General features: G+C 44.7%; 1 protein-coding gene across 1 annotated transcript; it reads left to right on the top strand.

Annotated features, from left to right (window-relative positions):
* Nucleotides 1–1,617: 1,617 nt before the first annotated feature.
* LOC131511358 (proline-rich protein 23A-like) lies at nucleotides 1,618–2,370 on the top strand. The gene has a single exon (XM_058729077.1). It carries the CDS (start codon nucleotides 1,618–1,620, stop codon nucleotides 2,368–2,370), a length of 753 nt encoding a protein of 250 aa, XP_058585060.1.
* The last annotated feature ends 18,477 nt before the right edge of the window (nucleotides 2,371–20,847 follow it).

Below are 20,847 nucleotides of genomic sequence, written 5' to 3'. Positions count from 1 at the left end.
ATATACTACAAAGCTACAATAATCAAAACAGTATGGTACTGGCACAAAAAAGGACACATATATCAATAGAACAGAATTAAGAGCCCAGAAAGAAATCCACACTTACATGATAAATTAATCTATGATAAAGGATGAAAGAATATTCAATGGCAAAAAGACAGCCTCTTCAATAAACAGTGCTGGGTAAACTGGACAACTACATAAAAAAGAATGAATCTGAAGTATTTCCTTGTTCCACACACAAAAATAAACTCAAAATGGATTAAAGACCTAAATGTAAGATCCGAAACAATAAAACTCTTAAAGGAAACATAGGCAGTAAACTCTTGAACATTGGCTTTAGCAGTACTATATACCAGCCATTCATGCCACATCTTCTGTGTAATGTGTGTTGATGTTTTTGCCACCTTTGATATTATTGAGTTTTGGGACATTTTCTATTTAACGTGTTGAAATCATCTTTTTCCATTTTGTTTCCTTTGCCTGAGGAAACAGATCCAGAAAACATACTATTTCATTTTCTGAAATTCCTTCTTTCCTGTGAGTTTTACTAGTGAGGACTGAATAAACTAATTTTTTAAACAAGTATAATACAAGTCAGGTAGTAAGTTTGAATATATACAGTTAACCTTAGGATATATTTTGCTACCGTTATTAATAATTACCACAGTCTGGCTTCCAACAACAACAACAACCAAAACTGCAGGTAGGAAAAACAAAACTGCAGTTAGTTTGCCTTGATCATTTTTTTAAAGCTTTTTTTTTCACAGAAAATTAGGATTTCTAATTTCTCTCCCGAATGAGAAGAATTTCAAGGACCATGTGAGTGGGGCAGGGAAACAAGTGATCCATGAGGAAGTAAAGGCTTTTCATATCTCCTGTAAAATCTTAGAGGACATTAGACACAGACTACTTTTTTTTTGTAAAGTCTATTTATTTATTTTGAAAGAGAGAACGTGCGAGTCAGGGGGTGGCAGAGAGAGAGAGAGAATTCCAAGCAGGCTCCTCAATGCCAGCACAGAGCCCCATGCGGGGCTCCAACCCAGGAACCACGAGGTCATGACCTGAACCTAAGTGGGAAGCTTAAGGGCTGAGCCACCCAGGCGCCCCAGGCAACGACTACTTCTTAAAGTAAACAAGCAGTTTTTGATCCTGTGCTCTGGCTCTCCACCCCTCACCCCACCCCACCCCCCAAAAGAAAGGCAATAAAGGCCAGTGGAACCCACAGGCACATCCAAGGGGTATTCTCCCTACAGTTTCTTAAAAACCTCCCGCTACTGCAAGTCACTAAATCTAATCCCCCATTAGGCAGGAGGCGGGGCTTATATTGAAACCGCCTCTGCCGGTCACCTGACTTCTCCTATTAATAATTCAATGCTTACCCTGACGTGTGAGGGCCTACTCTGCGCCACCAGAACCTGGACCTAGGGTCTCCCGGGAGGCGCCCCCAGAACTCCCGGGCACTCACTCTGCGTCGCGTCGTACCGCGCCCCGCCGCGCCCCACCGCCTCACCTGTCGTCGAGACTTGTCACTGCGTGCAGGACTCAGCCCCTCACGCCCTCCGCCAGCCCCCCCCACCCCCGCCCGGCAGTGCCACCCGCAGCGCCGTCCAGGTGATGGGCAGCCGGCCCCGCAGCCCCAGCGCCTACCCTGCGCCCTGTCCCGGACCGCCGTCCGGAGGACCCGGCCCCGCCAAGCGCAGCCGAACCGAGGAGCTTGCAGGCCTGGAAGGCCTGGAGGGGCCCCCGGCCACCGGTGCCCTCACCTCGGTGGTGGTCCTGGCCACGGGATGTGTCCTGCAGATGTCCCTGGACGACGTCGACCTGGTGCTCGAGCCCGAGCCAACGTCGGTCCTGCAAGTGTCTGTCGAAGAGCTCACCCTGCTGCTGGTTCCCGAGGCCCTCCTGCGCTCAGGAGGGCAGGGCCACTCGCTTGTCGGCCTGGAACCTGGCGCTTTCCTGGGCGCGCCCGGGCACGACGTCGCCGTCGAGCAAGGATTCTTCCGCGCATCTGTCCCACAGATGGCCCCCCAAGAAGAGGCCTACGAGGAAGACGCGGACCCCGCGTTCCTGCCGCCTCGGATGGACCCTGCAGCCGGCTCCGTCGCTGGGCTCCGCCCCTGCGCGGGAAGCGTGGCCAACCCCCACCCCGTGGGCCAGGTACCAGAGCCCCGGTCTTGGGCCCCCACTCCTAGCCCAGAGAGACGCTCTTCTTTCCGCTACTTCAACCTGGACGTCCACCTTCTGGAGCCCTTCCCCAACTCGCCACTCCAACCTCTACCTGCCTCTCCGAGTCCAGGTCCCCACGCGCGCCCCCAGCGCTCTCCGGGTCCTTCTCGCAAGGCCCGGAGACGCCTGTTCCAGGAATGAACTACCCCCACAATCTCTCACCACCGGGCTTCGGCACTAGTGATTCTCCACTACACGCTGTGAACACATACCACCACTCAGAGATGAAGCATCTGGATCGTAGACAATGGGCAGCTGCAGTTTTTGTTATGTTAGTTTTTGTCTCATTTTGTTTAGCTAAATGCCTTGATCGGTAGCAGGCATGGATGGGTGGGTGGATGGATGGATGGATAGATAGATAGATAGATAGATAGATAGATAGATAGATAGATAGAGTCTGGTAAGGACCTTTAGCAGGGAGAGTAGACCACACATAATCAACGATGGATTTTCAGGTCCCTTGCTTGTGGTGCATGAGCTGTTTCTTCCACTTCTGTCGTCTTCAGCCAACCCTATTCTTCTTGTTTCACCCCTACTCTTGCTTCAAAGTCATCTCATTTTTTTTCCAATTTATCCCTTTTCATCACCTCCCAATGCCTGTCTCCTTTCTCTCCACTTCAGGTTGTTTTTCCTTACCTTTGTAATTGTGAATTTACCTCTATGAATTCTCCAATGTCCTTGGAGGTGCTTCTGATCACCAGTTTTTGTTTGTTTGTTTCTTTGTTTGTTTGCTTGCTTTTAGCATGCTCAATATTTATTAAGAAGAGCTTTGTGAAAAAAAGGCCAAGTAAACAGTAGGGAGACGAGGAGAAGTTAAAGTGCTGCAGATCCAGTGACAGCCTCAGCAACCTCTTTGGGAGCTCGGGAGTCAGAATGGCTGGTCAGCGTTGTCCCAGGGAAGGCTGAAATAGCCCTCTTCCCTCATCAATCAGCCATTGGGTGTGAGAGACCAGGGAAGGACCATAGCCCAGGGCAAGGCCACTTTCTTCAGGTGAGACAGTTTCTAAAGGGCATGGCAGCTGAAGGCTGTCCATAGCACTTCTTCTAGCACTTATGGAAAAATTTCTCATAAAGAGGATCTAGGTGGTGCATTGCACTGCCCACTGCAACATCATAATATTGATTCCTTTTATCTTAATATTCGTCTGTTCACCTCCACTTATTCTGATCTTTATGATTAGTAGTAAAGAAATTATAATTTTTTTCATATAGGTCTTGAATATTTGGATAAAATCTAATCACTAATTTTCTTTCTCTCTTCTTGCTTTCCAAACTCCTTTCCCTGGACCTGGTCAATCAAGATAAATGCATACTGAATGAATGAATGAATGGCACACAAATGTAATGCATTGGGCTTTGGGGAAGTATTTCTAAAATTAGAATAAAAAGGGGCACCTGGGTGGCTCCCGTCGGTTAAACGGCCGACTTCGGCTCAGGTCATGATCTCACAGTCCATGAGTTCGAGCCCCGCATCGGGCTCTGTGCTGACAGCTCGGAGCCTGGAGCCTGTTTCAGATTCTGTGTCTCCCTCTCTCTCTGACCCTCCCCCGTTCATGCTCTGTCTCTCTCTGTCTCAAAAATAAAAATAAACGTTAAAAAAAAAAATTAAAAAAAAAATAAAATTAGAATAAAAAAACAGTGAAAATAATGTTTTCTTGGGGCGCCTGGGTGGCTCAGTCGGTTAAGCGGCCAACTTCGGCTCAGGTCACGATCTCGCGGTCCGTGAGTTCGAGCCCCGCGTCGGGCTCTGTTCTGACAGCTCGGAGCCTGGGGCCTGTTTCGGATTCTGTGTCTCCCTCTCTCTGACCCTCCCCCGTTCATGCTCTGTCTCTCTCTGTCTCAAAAATAAATAAATGTTAAAAAAAATTAAAAAAAAATAATAATGTTTTCTTAAAGTTTACTTATTTTGAGAGAGAGCACAATTAGGGGAGGGGCAGAGAGAAAGAGACAGAGAGAGAATCCCATGCAGGCTCTACACTATCAGTGCAGAGCCTGATATAGGGCTCAAACTCACCAACTATGAGATCATGACCTAAGCTGAGTCAGATGTTTAACCAACTGAGCCACCGAGGCACCCCTGAAAACAATATTTAATGGAAGGAGGAAAGGAAAAGCCATGACATTGTTTCATTACAGAAGCAGACTGTACACTATTCTCCTGTATTCTCCTGTAGCTAAATAGTCAAATGGGTATTTCTTTGTTTTTAAGTTTTTATTTAAATTTCAGGGAACATACAGTGTAATATTTCTTATTTAAGTTTATTTATTTATTTTGAGAGAAAGAGAGAGAGAGCATGACTGGGGAGAAGGGGCAGAGGGAGAAAGAGAGACTCCCAAGCAGGTTGTGCACTTGTCAGCACAGAGCAGAGCTCAATGTGTGGCTCAAATTCACAAACCAAACCGGGAGATCATGACCTGAGCCGAAATCAAGAGTCAGATGCTTGACCGACTGAGCCCCCCAGGCGCCCCAACACAGAGTGTAATATTAGTTTCAAGTGTACAATATAGTGATTTAACACTTTGATACAACACCAGTGCTTATCACATGTGCACTCCTTGATCCCCATCACCTATTTCACCCATCCCCCCCATCTCCACATATGAGTGAAATCATATGGTATTTGTCTTTCTCTGACTGACTTATTTAGCTTAGCCTAATACTTTCCAGCTCCGTCCATGTCATTGCAAATGGCAAGATTTCACTCTTTCTTATGGTGAATAAATATATACATATATAATACATACATATACACATACATATAGTGCACAAAATATGTGTTGAATTGGCCATTCATGTTATCAGTAAGGCTCTGGTCAACAGTAGGCTATCAGTAGTTAATCAAAGTTACACACAGATTTTTTACTGTGTGGGGTCAGCACCCCTAATGCTCTCATTGTTCAAGCGTCACCTGTATGTATATGGCTCATTTCTCCCAAAGATTTCCAGTTCCATCACATGCATATACCATATTTTATTCATTAATTTATTAATGGATATTTGTTTTTATAGTTTTTAATATTACAAACAATACTGTAGTAAACATCCTCACACTTGTCATCTTATGCACCTGAGGAAGAGTTTCTGTAGGAAATATACCTAGAAATTATATTTATGGGTAGTATGGCATGTACATATACAGTTTTGTAAGATATAGCCAAATTGTTCTCTAGAGTGGTTGTAACAATTTAAACAGCTTCTAGCAGTCTTTCACCACACTGTAGCACCAAACTTTAATGTTCATTTATTTTTGAGAGAGAAAAGAGAGAGTGCAAGTAAGGGAGGGGTAGAGAGAGAGGGAGACACAGAATCAGAAGCAGGCTCCAGGCTCTGAGCTATCAGCTCAGAGCCTATCACAGGGCTCAAACTCATGACCCACGAGATCATGACCTGAGCCGAAGTCAGACGCTTAACCAACTGAGCCACCCAGGCGCCCCCTGCCAATGGTACCTCATTTTTTAAAACTGCAATTCCCCAATTACTGGTAAGACGATGAAATTTTTCATGTGTAATTGGAATGATACTTTAAAAATAATTTCAGATATATTTTCATATACTGCAAATCTTACTCTCAACTTCTCACTCATTAAATCTAATGTCTTTACCTTTTCAGTGGATAAGACAAGTACACCCTAGATTAAAGCAGTTAGCTGTCAGTCCAGAGTTTCAGGCTGACTCTTTTTAGCCCATTACTAGGTAAATATGAGAATCAGTTTTCTCCAGGCAGAAAAATTGTTATCTTAATTTCCTAAGTAACCTTTAAATATCAACAGCCAATTTTGGAAATTGGAACATAGAGTTTTAATAGAAACCATTAAGCACAGAAGACAGAGGAGTTCTAACTGGGCAAGAATGGAAAGAAAAAAAGGCCAGTCTTACCTAAGAGTAGTATGTGGAAAGGAAAAGAGGGACAGATTTAAGAGTGTAAGCACTCATCACTCACATGTCTCATGACTTTCAGCTTCTATAAGTAAAAACTCTTCACAATGGTATAGGAGAAGGCCAATAAAAAGGAGGTTTTGGGGGTGCCTGGGTGACTCAATCAGTTAAGTATCTGACTCTTGACCTCAGTTTCGGTCATAATCTCACGGTTGGTGAGATTGAGCCTTGAGCCCCCGCATCCAGCTCCATGCTGTCAGCTTGGGATTTCTTCTCTCCCTCTTTCTCTGCCCTTTCCCCCCTCAAAAACAAATAAATAAACATTAATAAAATAAAATTATATATGTGTGTGTCTGTGGATATATATATGCAGCTGGCTGACTCCGTCAGAAGGGCATGCAACTTTTGATTTCAAGGTTGTGAGTTGTTTGAGTCCCATGTTGGGTGTAGAAATTACTTAAATGTAAAAAAAAATTAATAAATAAAATGAAAATTGAAAAATAAAAATATATATTAAAAATAGTTCTTTTGGAATACTAGAGTATTATTTAGTTTCTTCACTCTATTGCTGGATATGTTTTAGTTTGAAGGTACTGCATCCATTTGAACTTCTTGCTGAAAAAGAAAACAGAATCCTCAAATTCATCCTTTTAAAAAATGATCACATCTAACTTGGTTTACCTATGGTCAGAGTGAGGGAGAAGCGAGGATGGTGGGACTGGACAGGGCAGAAGATGGAGATATTGTAGGACAGGATAATCATGCTATGGAGAAGGTGGGGCCAGGGCTACAGTAGCACATTAGCCCATGTTAACAATGAGGAAACAAAATTTTGCTGGATGGGCAGTCCTGCTGGGGCTTTTAATTCTGACATTAATCATAGGTACTTCATCTCAAAAACTCTGCTTACCAAGAACCTATTGTATCAAGAAGTATTACAAAACAGTAATCATCAAGACAGTATGGTACTGGCACAAAAACAGACAGATCAATGGATCAGAATAGAGAACCCAGAAATGGACCCACAAACGTATGGGCAACTAATCTTTGACAAAGCAGGAAAGAATATCCAATGGAATAAAGACAGTGTCTTCAGCAAATGGTGCTGGGAGAACTGGACAGCGACATGCAGAAGAATGAAACTGGACCACTTTCTCACACCATACACAAAAATAAACTCAAATTGGATGAAAGACCTAAATGTGAGACAAGAAGCCATCAAAATCCTCAAGGAGAAAGCAGGCAAAAAAAACCTCTTTGACATCGGCCGCAGCAACTTCTTACTCAACATATCTCTGGAAGCAGGAGAAACAAAAGCAAAAATAATCTATTAGAATCTCATCATAATAAAAAGCTTCTGCACAGCAAAGGAAACAGTCAACAAAACTAAAAAGCAACCAAAAGAATGGGAGAAGATATTTGCAAACAACATATCAGATAAAGGGTTAGTATCCAAAATCTATAAAGAACTTATCGGGGCGCCTGGGTGGCGCAGTCGGTTAAGCGTCCGACTTCAGCCAGGTCACGATCTCGCGGTCCGTGGGTTCGAGCCCCGCGTCAGGCTCTGGGCTGATGGCTCGGAGCCTGGAGCCTGTTTCCGATTCTGTGTCTCCCTCTCTCTCTGCCCCTCCCCCGTTCATGCTCTGTCTCTCTCTGTCCCAAAAAAATAAATAAAAAATGTTGAAAAAAAAAAAATTTAAAAAAAAAAAAAATTAAAAAAAAAAAATAAATAAATAAATAAAAAAAGAACTTATCAAATTCAACACCCAAAAAACAAATAATCCAGTGAAGAAATGGGCAAAAGACATGAATAGACACTTCTCCAAAGAAGACATCCAGATGGCTAGCAGACACATGAAAAAATGTTCAACATCACTCATCATCAGGGAAATACAAATCAAAGCCACAATGAGATACCACCTCACACCTGTCAAATGGCTAACATTAACAATTCAGGCAACAAAATATGTTGGTGAGGATATGGAGAAAGAGGATTTCTTTTGAACTGCTGGTGGGAACGCAAACTGGTACAGCCACCCTGGAAAACAGTTTGGAGGTTCCTTAAAAAATTAAAAATAGAACTACCATACAACCCAGCAATTGCACTACTAGGTATTTATTTAAGGGATACAGGTGTTCTGTTTTGGAGGGGCACATGCACCCCAATGTTTATAGCAATGCTATTGACAATAGCCAAAGTACGAAAAGAGCCCAAATGTCCATTGACAGATGAATGGATAAAGAAGATGTGGTATATATATACAATGGAGTATTACTCAGAAGTCAAAAAGAATGAAATTTTGCCATTTGCAACTACGTGGATGGAACTAGAGGGTATTATGCTAAGTGAAATTAGTCAGGGAAATACAAATATCATATAACTTAACTAATATGAGGAATTTAAGATACAAAATGGATGAACATAAGTGAAAGGAAGCAAAAATAATATAAAAACAGGAGGGGGACAAAACATAAGAGATTCTTAAATATAGAGAACAAACAGATGGTTGCTGGAGGGATTGGGGGGGTGGGCTAAATGGGTAAGGGACATATTGGACAAAGGGCTAGTATCCAAAATCTATAAAGAACTCACCAAACTCCACACCCAAAAAACAAATAATCCAGTGAAGAAATGGGCAGAAGACATGAATAGACACTTCTCTAAAGAAGACATCCAGATGGCCAACAGGCACATGAAAAGATGCTCAACGTCACTCCTCATCAGGGAAATACAAATCAAAACCACACTCAGATATCACCTCACACCTGTCAGAGTGGCTAAAATGAACAAATCAGGAGACTCTAGGTGCAGGAGAGGATGTGGGGAAACAGGAACCCTCTTGCACTGTCGGTGGGAATGCAAACTGGTGCAGTCACTCTGGAAAACAGTGTGGAGGTTCCTCAAAAAATTAAAAATAGACCCACCCTATGACCCAGCAATAGCACTGCTAGGAATTTACCCAAGAGATACGGGAGTGCTGATGCATAGGGGCACTTGTACCCCAATGTTTATAGCAGCACTGTCAACAATAGCCAAATTATGGGAAGAGCCTAAATGTCCATAAACTGACGAATGGATAAAGAAATTGTGGTTTAGGGGCGCCTGGGTGGCGCAGTCGGTTAAGCGTCCGACTTCAGCCAGGTCACGATCTTGCGGTCCGTGAGGTCGAGCCCCGCGTCAGGCTCTGGGCTGATGGCTCGGAGCCTGGAGCCTGTTTCCGATTCTGTGTCTCCCTCTCTCTCTGCCCCTCCCCCGTTCATGCTCTGTCTCTCTCTGTCCCAAAAATAAATAAAAAACGTTGAAAAAAAAAAAAAGAAATTGTGGTTTATATACACAATGGAGTAGTACATGGCAATGAGAAAGAATGAAATATGGCCCTTTGTAGCAACGTGGGTGGAACTGGAGAGTGTTATGCTAAGTGAAACAAGTCATACAGAGAAAGACAGATACCATATGTTTTCACTCTAATGTGGATCCTAAGTAACTTAACAGAAGACCATGGGGGAGGGGAAGGGGAAAAAAAAAGTTAGAGAGTGAGGGAGGCAAACCATAAGAGACTCTTAAAGACTGAGAATAAACTGAGGGTTGATGGGGGGTGAGAGGGAGGGGAAAGTGGGTGATGGGCATTAAGGAGGGCACCTGTTGGGATGAGCACTGGGTGTTGTATGGAAACCAATTTGACAATAGATTTCATATTAAAAAAATAAATAAATAAAAATTAATTTTTTAAGAAAAAGAACCTATTGTACTTTCTTTGGACAAAGAATGCTTTCTGGGCATAACAATCACACACATACACAGACAACGTTGTTAAAATACTATATTTTTATAAGAACTAAACAATCAATTTTATGGCTTTCTTCAAATTAGCATAGTTCTTAAAATGTCATTTTCAGGGGCGCCTGGGTGGCGCAGTCGGTTAAGCGTCCGACTTCAGCCAGGTCACGATCTCGCGGTCCGTGAGTTCGAGCCCCGCGTCGGGCTCTGGGCTGATGGCTCGGAGCCTGGAGCCTGTTTCTGATTCTGTGTCTCCCTCTCTCTCTGCCCCTCCCCCGTTCATGCTCTGTCTCTCTCTGTCCCAAAAATAAATAAAAAACGTTGAAAAAAAAAATGTCATTTTCAAATGTCTGACGAAAAAGCATACAATAATGTTGAAAAGAATATAACTCTTTTAAATATTTTTTCCCTTCACCTCACTCACTTTTATTTTTCTTTAAAGATAATCTGCTTCATGAAGAAAGAACCATAGGTTCTTTTGACCTGATGAAATGCAAGATGATGGGGGGAATAGAGATATATAGTAAGGCTTCTATCTAAAAATTTATTTAATTGAAAAAGTATTCCAAATGATATTCCTATCAAACAAATAGTCTTAGAAAGATTTCAACATAAGCTTTACAAAAAGTGCACTGTTTTGGTGAGGGGTATGAGAAGCAAACTCTATTTTGTGGGAAAAAAATGAAGAAAGAAAGAAAGAAAGAAAGAAAGAAAGAAAGAAAGAAAGAAAGAAAGAAAGAAAGAAAGAAAGAAAGAAAGAAAGAAAGAAAGAAAGAAAGAAAGAAAGAAAGAAAGAAAGAAAGAAAGAAAGAAAGAAAGAAAGAAAGAAGAAAGAAAGGAAGGAAGAAAAAGAAAATAAAGGAAGGAAGGAAGGAAGGAAGGAAGGAAGGAAGGAAGGAAGGAAGGGAAGGCAGCTTTAGAGAATTATAGTCAGCCAAGGCAGAAATAAAAAGGTGAATTATAATTCAATACAGCTATCATTTTTTAAATGTATATTGGACCATCTCACTCTTCAGCTTACAATAATGGTTCCTCAGTGTTTTTATTTTTTTTTTTTTTTATTTTTTTTATTTTTGGGACAGAGAGAGACAGAGCATGAACGGGGGAGGGTCAGAGAGAGGGAGACACAGAATCAGAAACAGGCTCCAGGCTCCGAGCCATCAGCCCAGAGCCTGACGCGGGGCTCGAACTCACGGACCGCGAGATCGTGACCTGGCTGAAGTCGGACGCTTAACCGACTGCGCCACCCAGGCGCCCCAGTTCCTCAGTGTTTTTAGAATAAAAGTCTAATTTCTTCCAAAAAGAAAAGAAAGGAAGAAAAGATGAGTCCACAGACTTCTAGTCCAAGCTGCTCTATAACAGATTTATTGTCACTCAAACTGTCTGTGTCTCAGTTTTCTTTGCTCTAATGAGATATTATAGTGTGTTTCTCTGGAGGGATCCATCAGCTGGTGTGTGTGCCTAGAGAAATCCACGCAAGGAATCATTTTCCCCCTGCTCCGCAGAGACTTAACATGAACTCTGGCTCTAATATGAACTCTGTTCTGAGCTGGGTTCCTTTTAAATCCACTCATCAAGCTGAGGCTGTCACAGGCTTAAAGTCCCCAAGCTAAGCCTGCATGGAAACCCCTGAAAACACAGGCAAGAATAAACAACTGAACCAACAGTCCCTGTCATGCTTTAGGGCCTTTGGACATTTCCCACAGATTTCTTCCTTTTCCTGTCAGATTGGCAAAGGGTCCAGGACATTGTTGCTTATTACCCTGTGGCCCTCTAATTTCAGTCCCATCCTCCACTAACCTGTCCATCAAACTCAGGTAGGCAAGACTCACTTTCCCAGAGGCCTTGTCAGAGGCCTGGCCTCCCTTCCTCTCCCTCCTCTCCCCTCCCCAACAGACCTTTGGACACAGCATTCCAGAAGCTTCCATGCCTTCCCTGACCACTGACCATGACTATCTGGGGCAAGTCTGAACAGGGAACTGAAATAGTAGCAGCTGATGTTGGGCACGTGCTATGTACGGACATTTCTCAAACATGATTTCATTCAAGCTGCTACTAGCCCTATTGTTATCCTCATTTTACAGATAAGAAAACTGGGTGTGCCCAAAGTCTCACAGCTTTTACCAGTGAAGCTTCCCTCTTTCAGGAGAGATCAAGAAGGACAGCAGCCCAGAGGGCCCTCCCTGGATAGTCTCATGAGGCTCCCCTGTCCAAAAGCAGGAAAGCACTGAGACTTCTAAAAATCCCTCCCTGGGAGAATCAGGCAATGATGAAGGGGAAGAGCCCGGTAGCACTCAGAGGAGAGAACTGCTGTAAGCTTTAAAGAAAGCCTTCACATCTGGGAAGGAGTGAGTCTTAGGCACACGGACTCTGGAACGATACAAGTTACTAGTCATCTTGTTTCCTTGAGCAGCCTGACTGTGCAAATCCCTCCTGGTCTTGGGACTTCATTATCCCCAACTCTCAAAGAGGCAGGCATCAGGCTAGATTCCTTCAGGCAAAAGCCAGGAAACATCCATGATGGGCCAGAGTAGAGGGTGAAAAAAGTACGGGAAAGAGGATAAGAGGTAGAATATGGGAAAGAAGGAATCTCACCTGGCCAACTCCACTCAGCCTGCCTCTCATAGGAAGCCTTCCCTGAACCTCACCCCTGTGGCCCTTTTCTGGGCTCCGCTCTAGCTTTCAGCCGAAGCCCAGCACAAGGCCTGTTCCTGGTGGAGGGAATGTTGGCGAAGTGAAGAAGCAAACTTCAAGGGAGAGGATACATGAAAAAAATGAGCGGCCTCCCCTGTGGGGCCAGCAGGTGCTGGGAAAGCCCCGTGGAATCGAGCTGACTCGGCATGTGGATCAATGATGTGTGAGTATATAAAAGAGTGAGTTGGTGAAAGAAGGACCAAGACTGGGCAGCTGCCTCCCCAGAAGGGCTTGGGAAGGGACACACCAGCTGGCTGGTTCTGGGGGCAGATGCCAGAGTCTGGGGCCCAGAGGCAGATCCAGAAATGAAGTTCTGCAGTCATGCTAAGTTCCCCAGAGGCCTGAGTCAGGAGCTAAGGTTTGGAGGGACACGTGAAGAAGCCAGAAAGCCAGAGCAAGTGGGAAGACACCCCTTGATGCCCCAACTCTGCACCTTACTAACTCTTGCTCATCCTCCCACAGTCAGCTAACTGCTTCTGACGGCCTGTGCTAACATCCTTCCCCCATTATGAACTGCCAAACCCCAGCGTGGCCCCTCCCCCTCCTTCCATCAGAATTTTCATTAAACGTTCAGCATCTGATTGCTTTCCCCACAGGGTCTATTCACTCTGTGAGGGCAGGGACAGTGCCCTGTCCCACTGAATGGCCACCCCCAGCCTTGGGTCTGGCACATGGTAGGCACTTGGGAAGTACTTGTTGAATGCAAAAACGAGTGAAAGAAGGCAGAGGAGGTCCTCTCAGGGCCCTGATAGGAGGAGGCCTGCAGAGGACGGATGGGGGGCAGGGGGGGGGGGGGGGGGGAAGTGGCACCCCTGCTACCGGTCAGGCATTTTGCCCCAGAAGCACACAGGAAGAAACCAAGCTGACAGCCGCTCAGCCACTCAGCATGCTCCAAGCAGCCTGTCAGGGATTCTTTGACCTGGCTTGAGCGCAGAGCTGGGAAACTATTTTAACCAACTTGCCTTGCTGGGGCCTGACATCATGCCACCCATTTTCCCGCCTTCTACTGTGGTTTGGTGATTAGGGAGTTGCCTGTGGCTCATTCTCCATCACACAAGCCCAAATGAGCCCAGCGTTCTTCCTCCAATTCGCACATGGAACCAAAACATCCTGGCCCTGGTTTTACTTTCCTTCATAAGCCCTTGCGCTGCCCTGACTGAGGGTCCTTCTGAAATCCTAGAGGTTTGTTCCCAAGCGGTATATTCCATACACAGCTTGAAGTGGGATTACAGTAGAGATAAATAAAAGATTAGTTTCCGAGTTTCGGGACTAAATAAAGGATCGGATTCTTGGTGATTGGGAGATAAAAGGAATTTTTGGGTTTGTTCATGGATGAACCAATTCAGAAGCAGTTTGGGGCAGTGGGTGGGACCAGGAGCTCAGTTTTCCCTGGGGTCTTTTTGTGGATCTCCCGTACTACCCTCCCTGGCCATCTGTTTTCACTTCTGGGACAGGCTGAGCGAGCTAGGACAATAGGGAACCCAAGCAAGGAGGCTGGTTGGAGACTCTGACCGGGCCAGGTATTGAATCCGGAATGGCTGAGCATAACTGGTTCTTACCCTGGATTCAGAGGGTCTTCCAGGTCCCACCAGGATGTAATGTCCAGATAACAAATACTGTGCTTCTCTAGAAGCTTTTGGCATGACAATTATAACTCTCCGGGACATCACTAACAACCTAGGCTTCAATAAAAGCAGCCTTCTGGTATTGGAGATATTCTTATGTTTCACACACGTTTAGCATCATTGTCTGTCTTACTCGTCCCTAAGGCCTGGCAGATTTGGTGCAGCAAGATAGAAGGGAGAGGAGAGAAGAAGCCCTGAAGCAGAGACAGTTGAATATCAGAATGGGGAGGGGACACCATAAAAAAACAAGGAGAAAAAGAACTCAAGAAGTACTTGCTGTGGACCTTCAAAGGTCTGACAATCACCAGCTGGTGTTTTGCATTCTGAGCCCAGCAAACCAGGGAAAAATTAGGCTGTGCCCATCTAGTTTATTTATAAAAGCAAAGAGTCCAGGATGGCTTCCATGTTTCCGTAGCCCCAGGTGACTAATGGTACAAAGACCTTCTCTTTTAAAGTATAAGAGTTCAGGGGCACCTGGGTGGCTCAGTCGGTTAAGCAGCAGACTTCCGCTCAGGTCATGATCTCACTCTGAGTTTGGGCCCTGCGTTGGGCTCTGTGCTGACAGCTCAGAGCCTGGAGCCTGCTTTGGATTCTGTCTCCCTCTCTCTCTCTCTCTCTCTGCCTCTCTCTCTCTCTCTCTCAAAAATAAACAAACAGGGGTGCCTGGGTGGCTCAGTCAGTTAAGTGTCCGACTTCAGCTCAGGTCAAGATCTCATGGTCCATGAGTTCGAGCCCCACATCAGGCTCTGGGCTGATGGCTCAGAGCCTGGAGCCTGCTTCCGATTCTGTGTCTCCCTCTCTCTCTGCCCCTCCCCTGTTCATGCTCTGTCTCTCTCTGTCTCAAAAATAAATAAAACGTTTAAAAAATTAAAAAAAATTAACAAACAAATAAATAAATAAAGTATAAGAGTTCAGCTGACTGAGAAGTTAATGTCTGCCAGACATCCCATTGGTTGGAGAATCCCAATTCCCTATTGGTTTGGAATAATTAAGGGGTTGCTCTGGTTGGATTTATATTAAATAGTATTGTATCAGTAGTTGCAGTAGTAGTGAAGAAAAATGGGCATCATTTTATGAGAATTTACTAGGCACTGTTGCAAGCCCATTTCACATATTAACTTGTTTAATCCTTATAAGAAGCCCATGTAGTTAACAGAACTTGTTAGCTGTGGGGAAAAGGCTCTAGGAGGAAAAGGAAAGAATCATCATTTTTTAATTGAATTTATTTTGAATTTTTAATAACAAGAGCTCAAAATCCAACTATCTCTTAATAATTCATGAATTCAGTCTGAATGATGATGATGACAACAATGATGAATAGGACTGTGAAATCCTAAATCCAAAAATATGTCTTCATCAGTCATCTACTTGCAAGTTGCATTACCACCCTGAAACCTAAGGATGAAATATTTGCATGAATGTTTGCAAAGATCTCTAAGTTTAGCAACATGCAGGAAAAAAAAATCCCAAATATTTATCTGTTTTTCACTTTCCACTCAGTTGTTTGGGAAACTAGTAGGCAGCCAACACCAGGTCTCTCTCTCTCTCTCTCTCTCTCTCTCACACACACACACACACACCACCACCACCACCACCACCACCACCACCATCACCTCAACCAGAGTACCCTGGCTGAGTCCCAGCCAACCTGCCCTTCCTGGAGGATCCTGATCTGAGGCTTTGGATGGCATTGGGGAGAGCAACATATGATCCACACAGAATAATTGGTGATGGACAGCACTGGCAGCCTAGGTCCTCACCACTCCCCTTTTACTTGAGATAAAAGGGAAACTGCCCCTGACCTGGCTGCTTTCTCTGTGGGCTTCCCAGGTCAGGGCACAGAAACCTGAGAGCATCAGTCAGCTGAGCATCGAGCCTCTGTGGCAGCCATGATGGGTGGACGGAACTGTCCTTCCAGGTGACTCCCTAACAGATGCTGGAGCTCTGGGACCTCCAAGGTGGAACTCAACTCCCAGAGAACAACTGGAAGCAAACCAAGTCCTCTCTCTGTTTTTTTAATTTCCACTCTGAACCTCCCAACTCCAGAGCTATATTTCTCACTGAGTGGGCACCAGACCACCTGCAGCAGAATTCCCAGGACATCTTGTTAAACCTGTGGATTCCTGCCTCCCACCGCAGGCATCCTGGAACAGTTTCCTGTGGTAGGGCCCAGGAATCTGCATGTTGAAAGGGCTACCTGATCAGCCTCATGCTCCACAAGACTGAGAGTTGCTTCTCTAGAAATGTATTTCACTAGGGTGTAGTTTCTTCCATTTCTATAGGTTTCATATTTTAGCGTGTTTCTATTCAACAAAAATTCATGGAAAGCCTGCTCCTGACAGGACTCTGTTCCAGGCACAGGGGGCACAGCGCTGACAGAGATCCAGGGCCTTCTTTCAGGGAGGTTACAGTGATTTCAAACTCATAACAAAACCAACAGCCAGAGCATATGGTAGGACTTTCTTTTTACAAATTAGAAAGCAGGGTTCAGAGGGTATAAGCAACGTGCCAAGGTCACACAGCTGCTAGGCAATGTGGCCAAAGCTAGAATCCACTCTCCTCATTTCAGGTGCATGCTCTCTTGCATAGCCCCTCACAGTGTTAAAGACTCAGGTGGCGTCATCAGAACCAGAAGGACCCTTAGCAGATGACGAATTGTTTGGGAATATCAAGAGGCAGTAATTATAATTTTGAATCTAACTGCGCCTCTACTGTGAGGGGGGGCGGGGAGCCTCTGCAGCCACATCCAGGATCACTGACAAAGATGCTACAATTGTTTAATCATATGTACCGTAGGTGCAGAACTAGGGAGTAACTAACTGTACATGGACTGCACAGGCACATCACTCCTACATTTCATTGATAGGGAAACTGAGGCCCAGAGACACAAAAGTTGTCCAAGTCTCAGACCAGGGTCTGAACTAAGAAGCAAGGTCTCCAAAATTCTAGCCAAAGGCTCTTCGCACTATCCAGTGCTGCCTTTCCCACGCAGCCAAGAAAATTAAACTGAGAAATGGATCAGTAAGGAATCAAAGACTTTCCGGTGTTGGTGAAAAGAGTCCTGAGCAGCCCAGGGGAGGCAGAGGAGGTGAAAATGTTAAGAGGACTGGCTAGGGAGATGTCCCTCCCATTTCTCCCTGTCCAAGGGCAGAAGGAAGAAACCCACATTACTGAGCTCTCACCTGTGCCAGGCACCATGCTAACTATATCAGTTATCTCATATTAATCCTTGCAATTAACCTATGAGGAAGCTCCATTTTGCAGAGGAAGAGACAGGCAGAGGATAAGTGACTAAGCCAAGTTCACATTACCCAAGTGGTTGAGCCAGGACAGGCTCCCAGGTCTTTGTGGCTCTATAGCCGCCCCCCCCCACAACTGCACAGGGGGGTTTAGAGTATATGCTTTGGGGTCAGAAAGAGCTTCTCTTGGGGCACATGGGTGGCTCAGTTGGGTGCGCATCCAACTCTTGATTTCGGCTCATATCATGACCCCAGAGTTATGGGATTGCGCCCAGTGTCAGGCTCCACACTGAGCATGGAGCCAACTTAAGATTCTCTCTTTCTCCCTCTACCTCTCTCCCCTACTTGCATGTTCCCTCTCTCTAAAGTAAAAATTAAAAAAATGAAAGTCTTTTGAGTCCCAACTCTACCACACACTAGCTCTGTAACTTTTGGCAAGTGCCTTAACCTCTCCATGCCTTGATTTCTTCATCTATAAAATGGGGAGATAGCAGGGCTTAGCTCAGAGGATTGTTGTTAGTATCAAATGAAATAACATATGGGAAGTGCTAAGCCAGATTTGGCACATAGTAAATGCTCAATAAATGGTAGCTCTTACCATTATTGCCCTGGCACCACACTGCCGTGGATGTATATCACCTAGACACCTGCCACCCAGTGCTGGTCTGGATGTTCCACTTGAAGAAGATCCCCTTCTCAGATCATCTTGTTTGTTTCACTTTTTCCTACAGCTGGAGTTAGGACCCGAGAGTTCCATTTGCAAATGTATGCAAGAACTATATAAATCACAGGGGAGTGTGTCTTTGGAGAAGTTAGCAAACCCAGTACCCACAGGCAGACTCACCTCAGAGCAGCTGCCACAAGATGGCAGCCTAAGAAGTAGCCATAAGTTAGAAGAACTCCTCTAAGCCACTCCATACCCCACACCGTGGGCTCTCTGTCAGACGGGGTCTCTCTCAGCCTTGTTCACACCAGTGCCTGGAGGCCCTGGCTATGCACAGAACCTCTTTAAAGCTCTTGCAGAGGCAATTACTGCTTTCCTGACCTTCATTAGGGGTTGTTAGCACATCAAAGCAAGGTGGTTGGAGTTTTAACCTAAGAAAGTGAGGCGTTGTGCTTTTATTTACTCTTTGGTGCCCAAGAACAATTGATGAGTTTCTTTTAAATGCTTCTTTGATGGATTAAGTGTCCCCAAAATATATGCTTAAATAAAAAGAGTTAGTGAAAAGAACAAATAAAATTAACTGTGTCTGTGATACATGCAAATAAGGAAGCTGCTTGCTAGGGACACTGCAATCTGTTTTACGTCTTCTGATGACATTTAATCTGCAAAAGAAACAGTTTCTAAATCCAGGCCTTGGCAGTAAAAGGCAGTAGTCTCTATTTTCTATTTTTGGAAATCAGATCTAAAGGAGTAGTGAACTTAGAAGGCCTGAGACTCCACCTCCAATGGGTTCCAGCGTGTGCCAGCATCTCCTCTGACCTCCTGATCCAAGAAGGGGCCTCTCTACCCTTATTCATTCTACGAACTGGCACTTATTGTGCTTTATATGCATTATCTCATTGAATGCTCCTCAAAAAACCTTATGCAAGTAGCATAACTACTATTATGGTCTCCATCTTTAGGTTGAGAAAACTGGGGCTCAGTGATGTTAAATAACTTGCCCAAAGCTCTCAGCCAGGAAGTGGCAGGTCCAGGAGGCAGACTTCATCTCTGACTCTAGTACTTAATTTCTGACAATTTCATGGCTGTATCTCTCCCACCACCCAAGGACATCCTAAGCACCATAAATGTTCAGACAGTGAGGGTGGGGAGTGGAAAGACCATGGTCACTGCCCTTACGGGCTTTTCCATCTACTGGGGGCAAGAATAACAGTCAAAGTTGCCACCACGAAGCTGGGACGTTTTTTTTTTTTTTGGAGAAGAATCTAAAATGAGGAGGTTCTGAAAAAGGAGCTTGCACCAAGACCCCAAGGCCTGGAGCTACTTCCCATGGCCCACTTCTGCCAGAATCCCGGAGACGTGCTATTTTGACTGGTGCTTCACTATATCAGACAGTGGGGGAGAGCTGGGCCATGTTCTGATGACAGAGCCAGCATGGTGTAACCTTAACTTGACCTTGATGTCTACCCACAGATGTCCTGGTCCAGAGGTAACATAATCTGTCACCTCAGGCAGGAACCAATATTAAGAATGGGGTTGGAATCATTGTGTTTCCCCCTGTGAACTGCCGTGAGTAAGAGAAGCACTTTCAAAGGGCAACTGATAAAATTGCTGTTTTGACCCTCCTTTTAGCTGAAAACCAGACACCGTCAAAATAGCTTTTCTTTTTATTAGCTACATTATTGGAGAAATAGTGAGGGATAGATTTCATAATTGATTCTCCAAATAAAGATAATGTCTGTGGAGTAAGCAGGCCAGAGCTAACCAAGGATGGATACAAGTGTGTGTGTGTTCACCTGCCCTGTGGTGTGGCTATGGCTCATCTCAGAGCACGTGGTCCCCTCAGACTCTCTGTGAAACCTCCATAGACAAGACCTCTTTGCCCCTAGACTTCATGGAATGCAGCGTCATCCAAACATATGAACCCTGCTTTCAGCCTGAAAAGCAGCAAGCTCTAATGAAACAGCCATCATAAAGTGACAGCCCCCAGAATGAGTTCAAAGTTCAAAATAAAGTTATTCACTCACTTGGGTATTCAACAAATGTTTATTGAGGACCAGGTAAGGTGCTAGGTCCTGAGGATACAAAAGTCATTAAAAAAAAAAAAAAAAAAAAAAAAAAGCTAGTCCCTGCCCTTACACAGGGTATAAGCTAGTGGAGGAGGCAGACATAAATAATCATTTAAGCAAGAATAAATTACCAAAAGAAAAAGAATTAAATTACCAAAGAGGATGGTGGCTTGGCTAAAGGGGTGGCAACAGAGATGGAGAGAAGACAGGACGTACAGGTACTTTGAAAGTTGGAGGGAGAACACTGGTGAGACACATGGGTGGGGAATGAGGGAACAGTACAGCATGATGCTGGTGCCATTCACTGGGCTTGGAACCCTGAATAAGAACCAGGCTGGGAGCACAGGTGGTTATGAGTTTCGTCTTGGGCATGTAAAATCCTGGGTGCCGTAAAATCATCTAAAAGAGATGTCTTACTGCATTATAGGTTTGAAGGTCCAAGGAACACTCTGGTCTGAAAATAGACATTTGGGAGTCAGATGACCAGGCCCTTGGGCCTGGAAGAGGCTGACTGGGAGGAAAGGATGAACTATTGAAAGAACTGGATGCAGAAGTAGGTCTTGGGGAGTTCTAGCACTGAGCAACCCTTGGGATCTCCCCAGTAACAAGAGATTCCTATCATTTTGCCACCCCTTCAGCGGTGTGATTTCCAGCTCTGCCATTTTCCCCGTG

Source organism: Neofelis nebulosa, chromosome 5, assembly GCF_028018385.1.
Source record: "Neofelis nebulosa isolate mNeoNeb1 chromosome 5, mNeoNeb1.pri, whole genome shotgun sequence".
NCBI lineage: Eukaryota > Metazoa > Chordata > Mammalia > Carnivora > Felidae > Neofelis > Neofelis nebulosa.
Note: the sequence above shows the minus strand (reverse complement) of the source record. Positions and strands in the feature narration are given on the sequence as shown.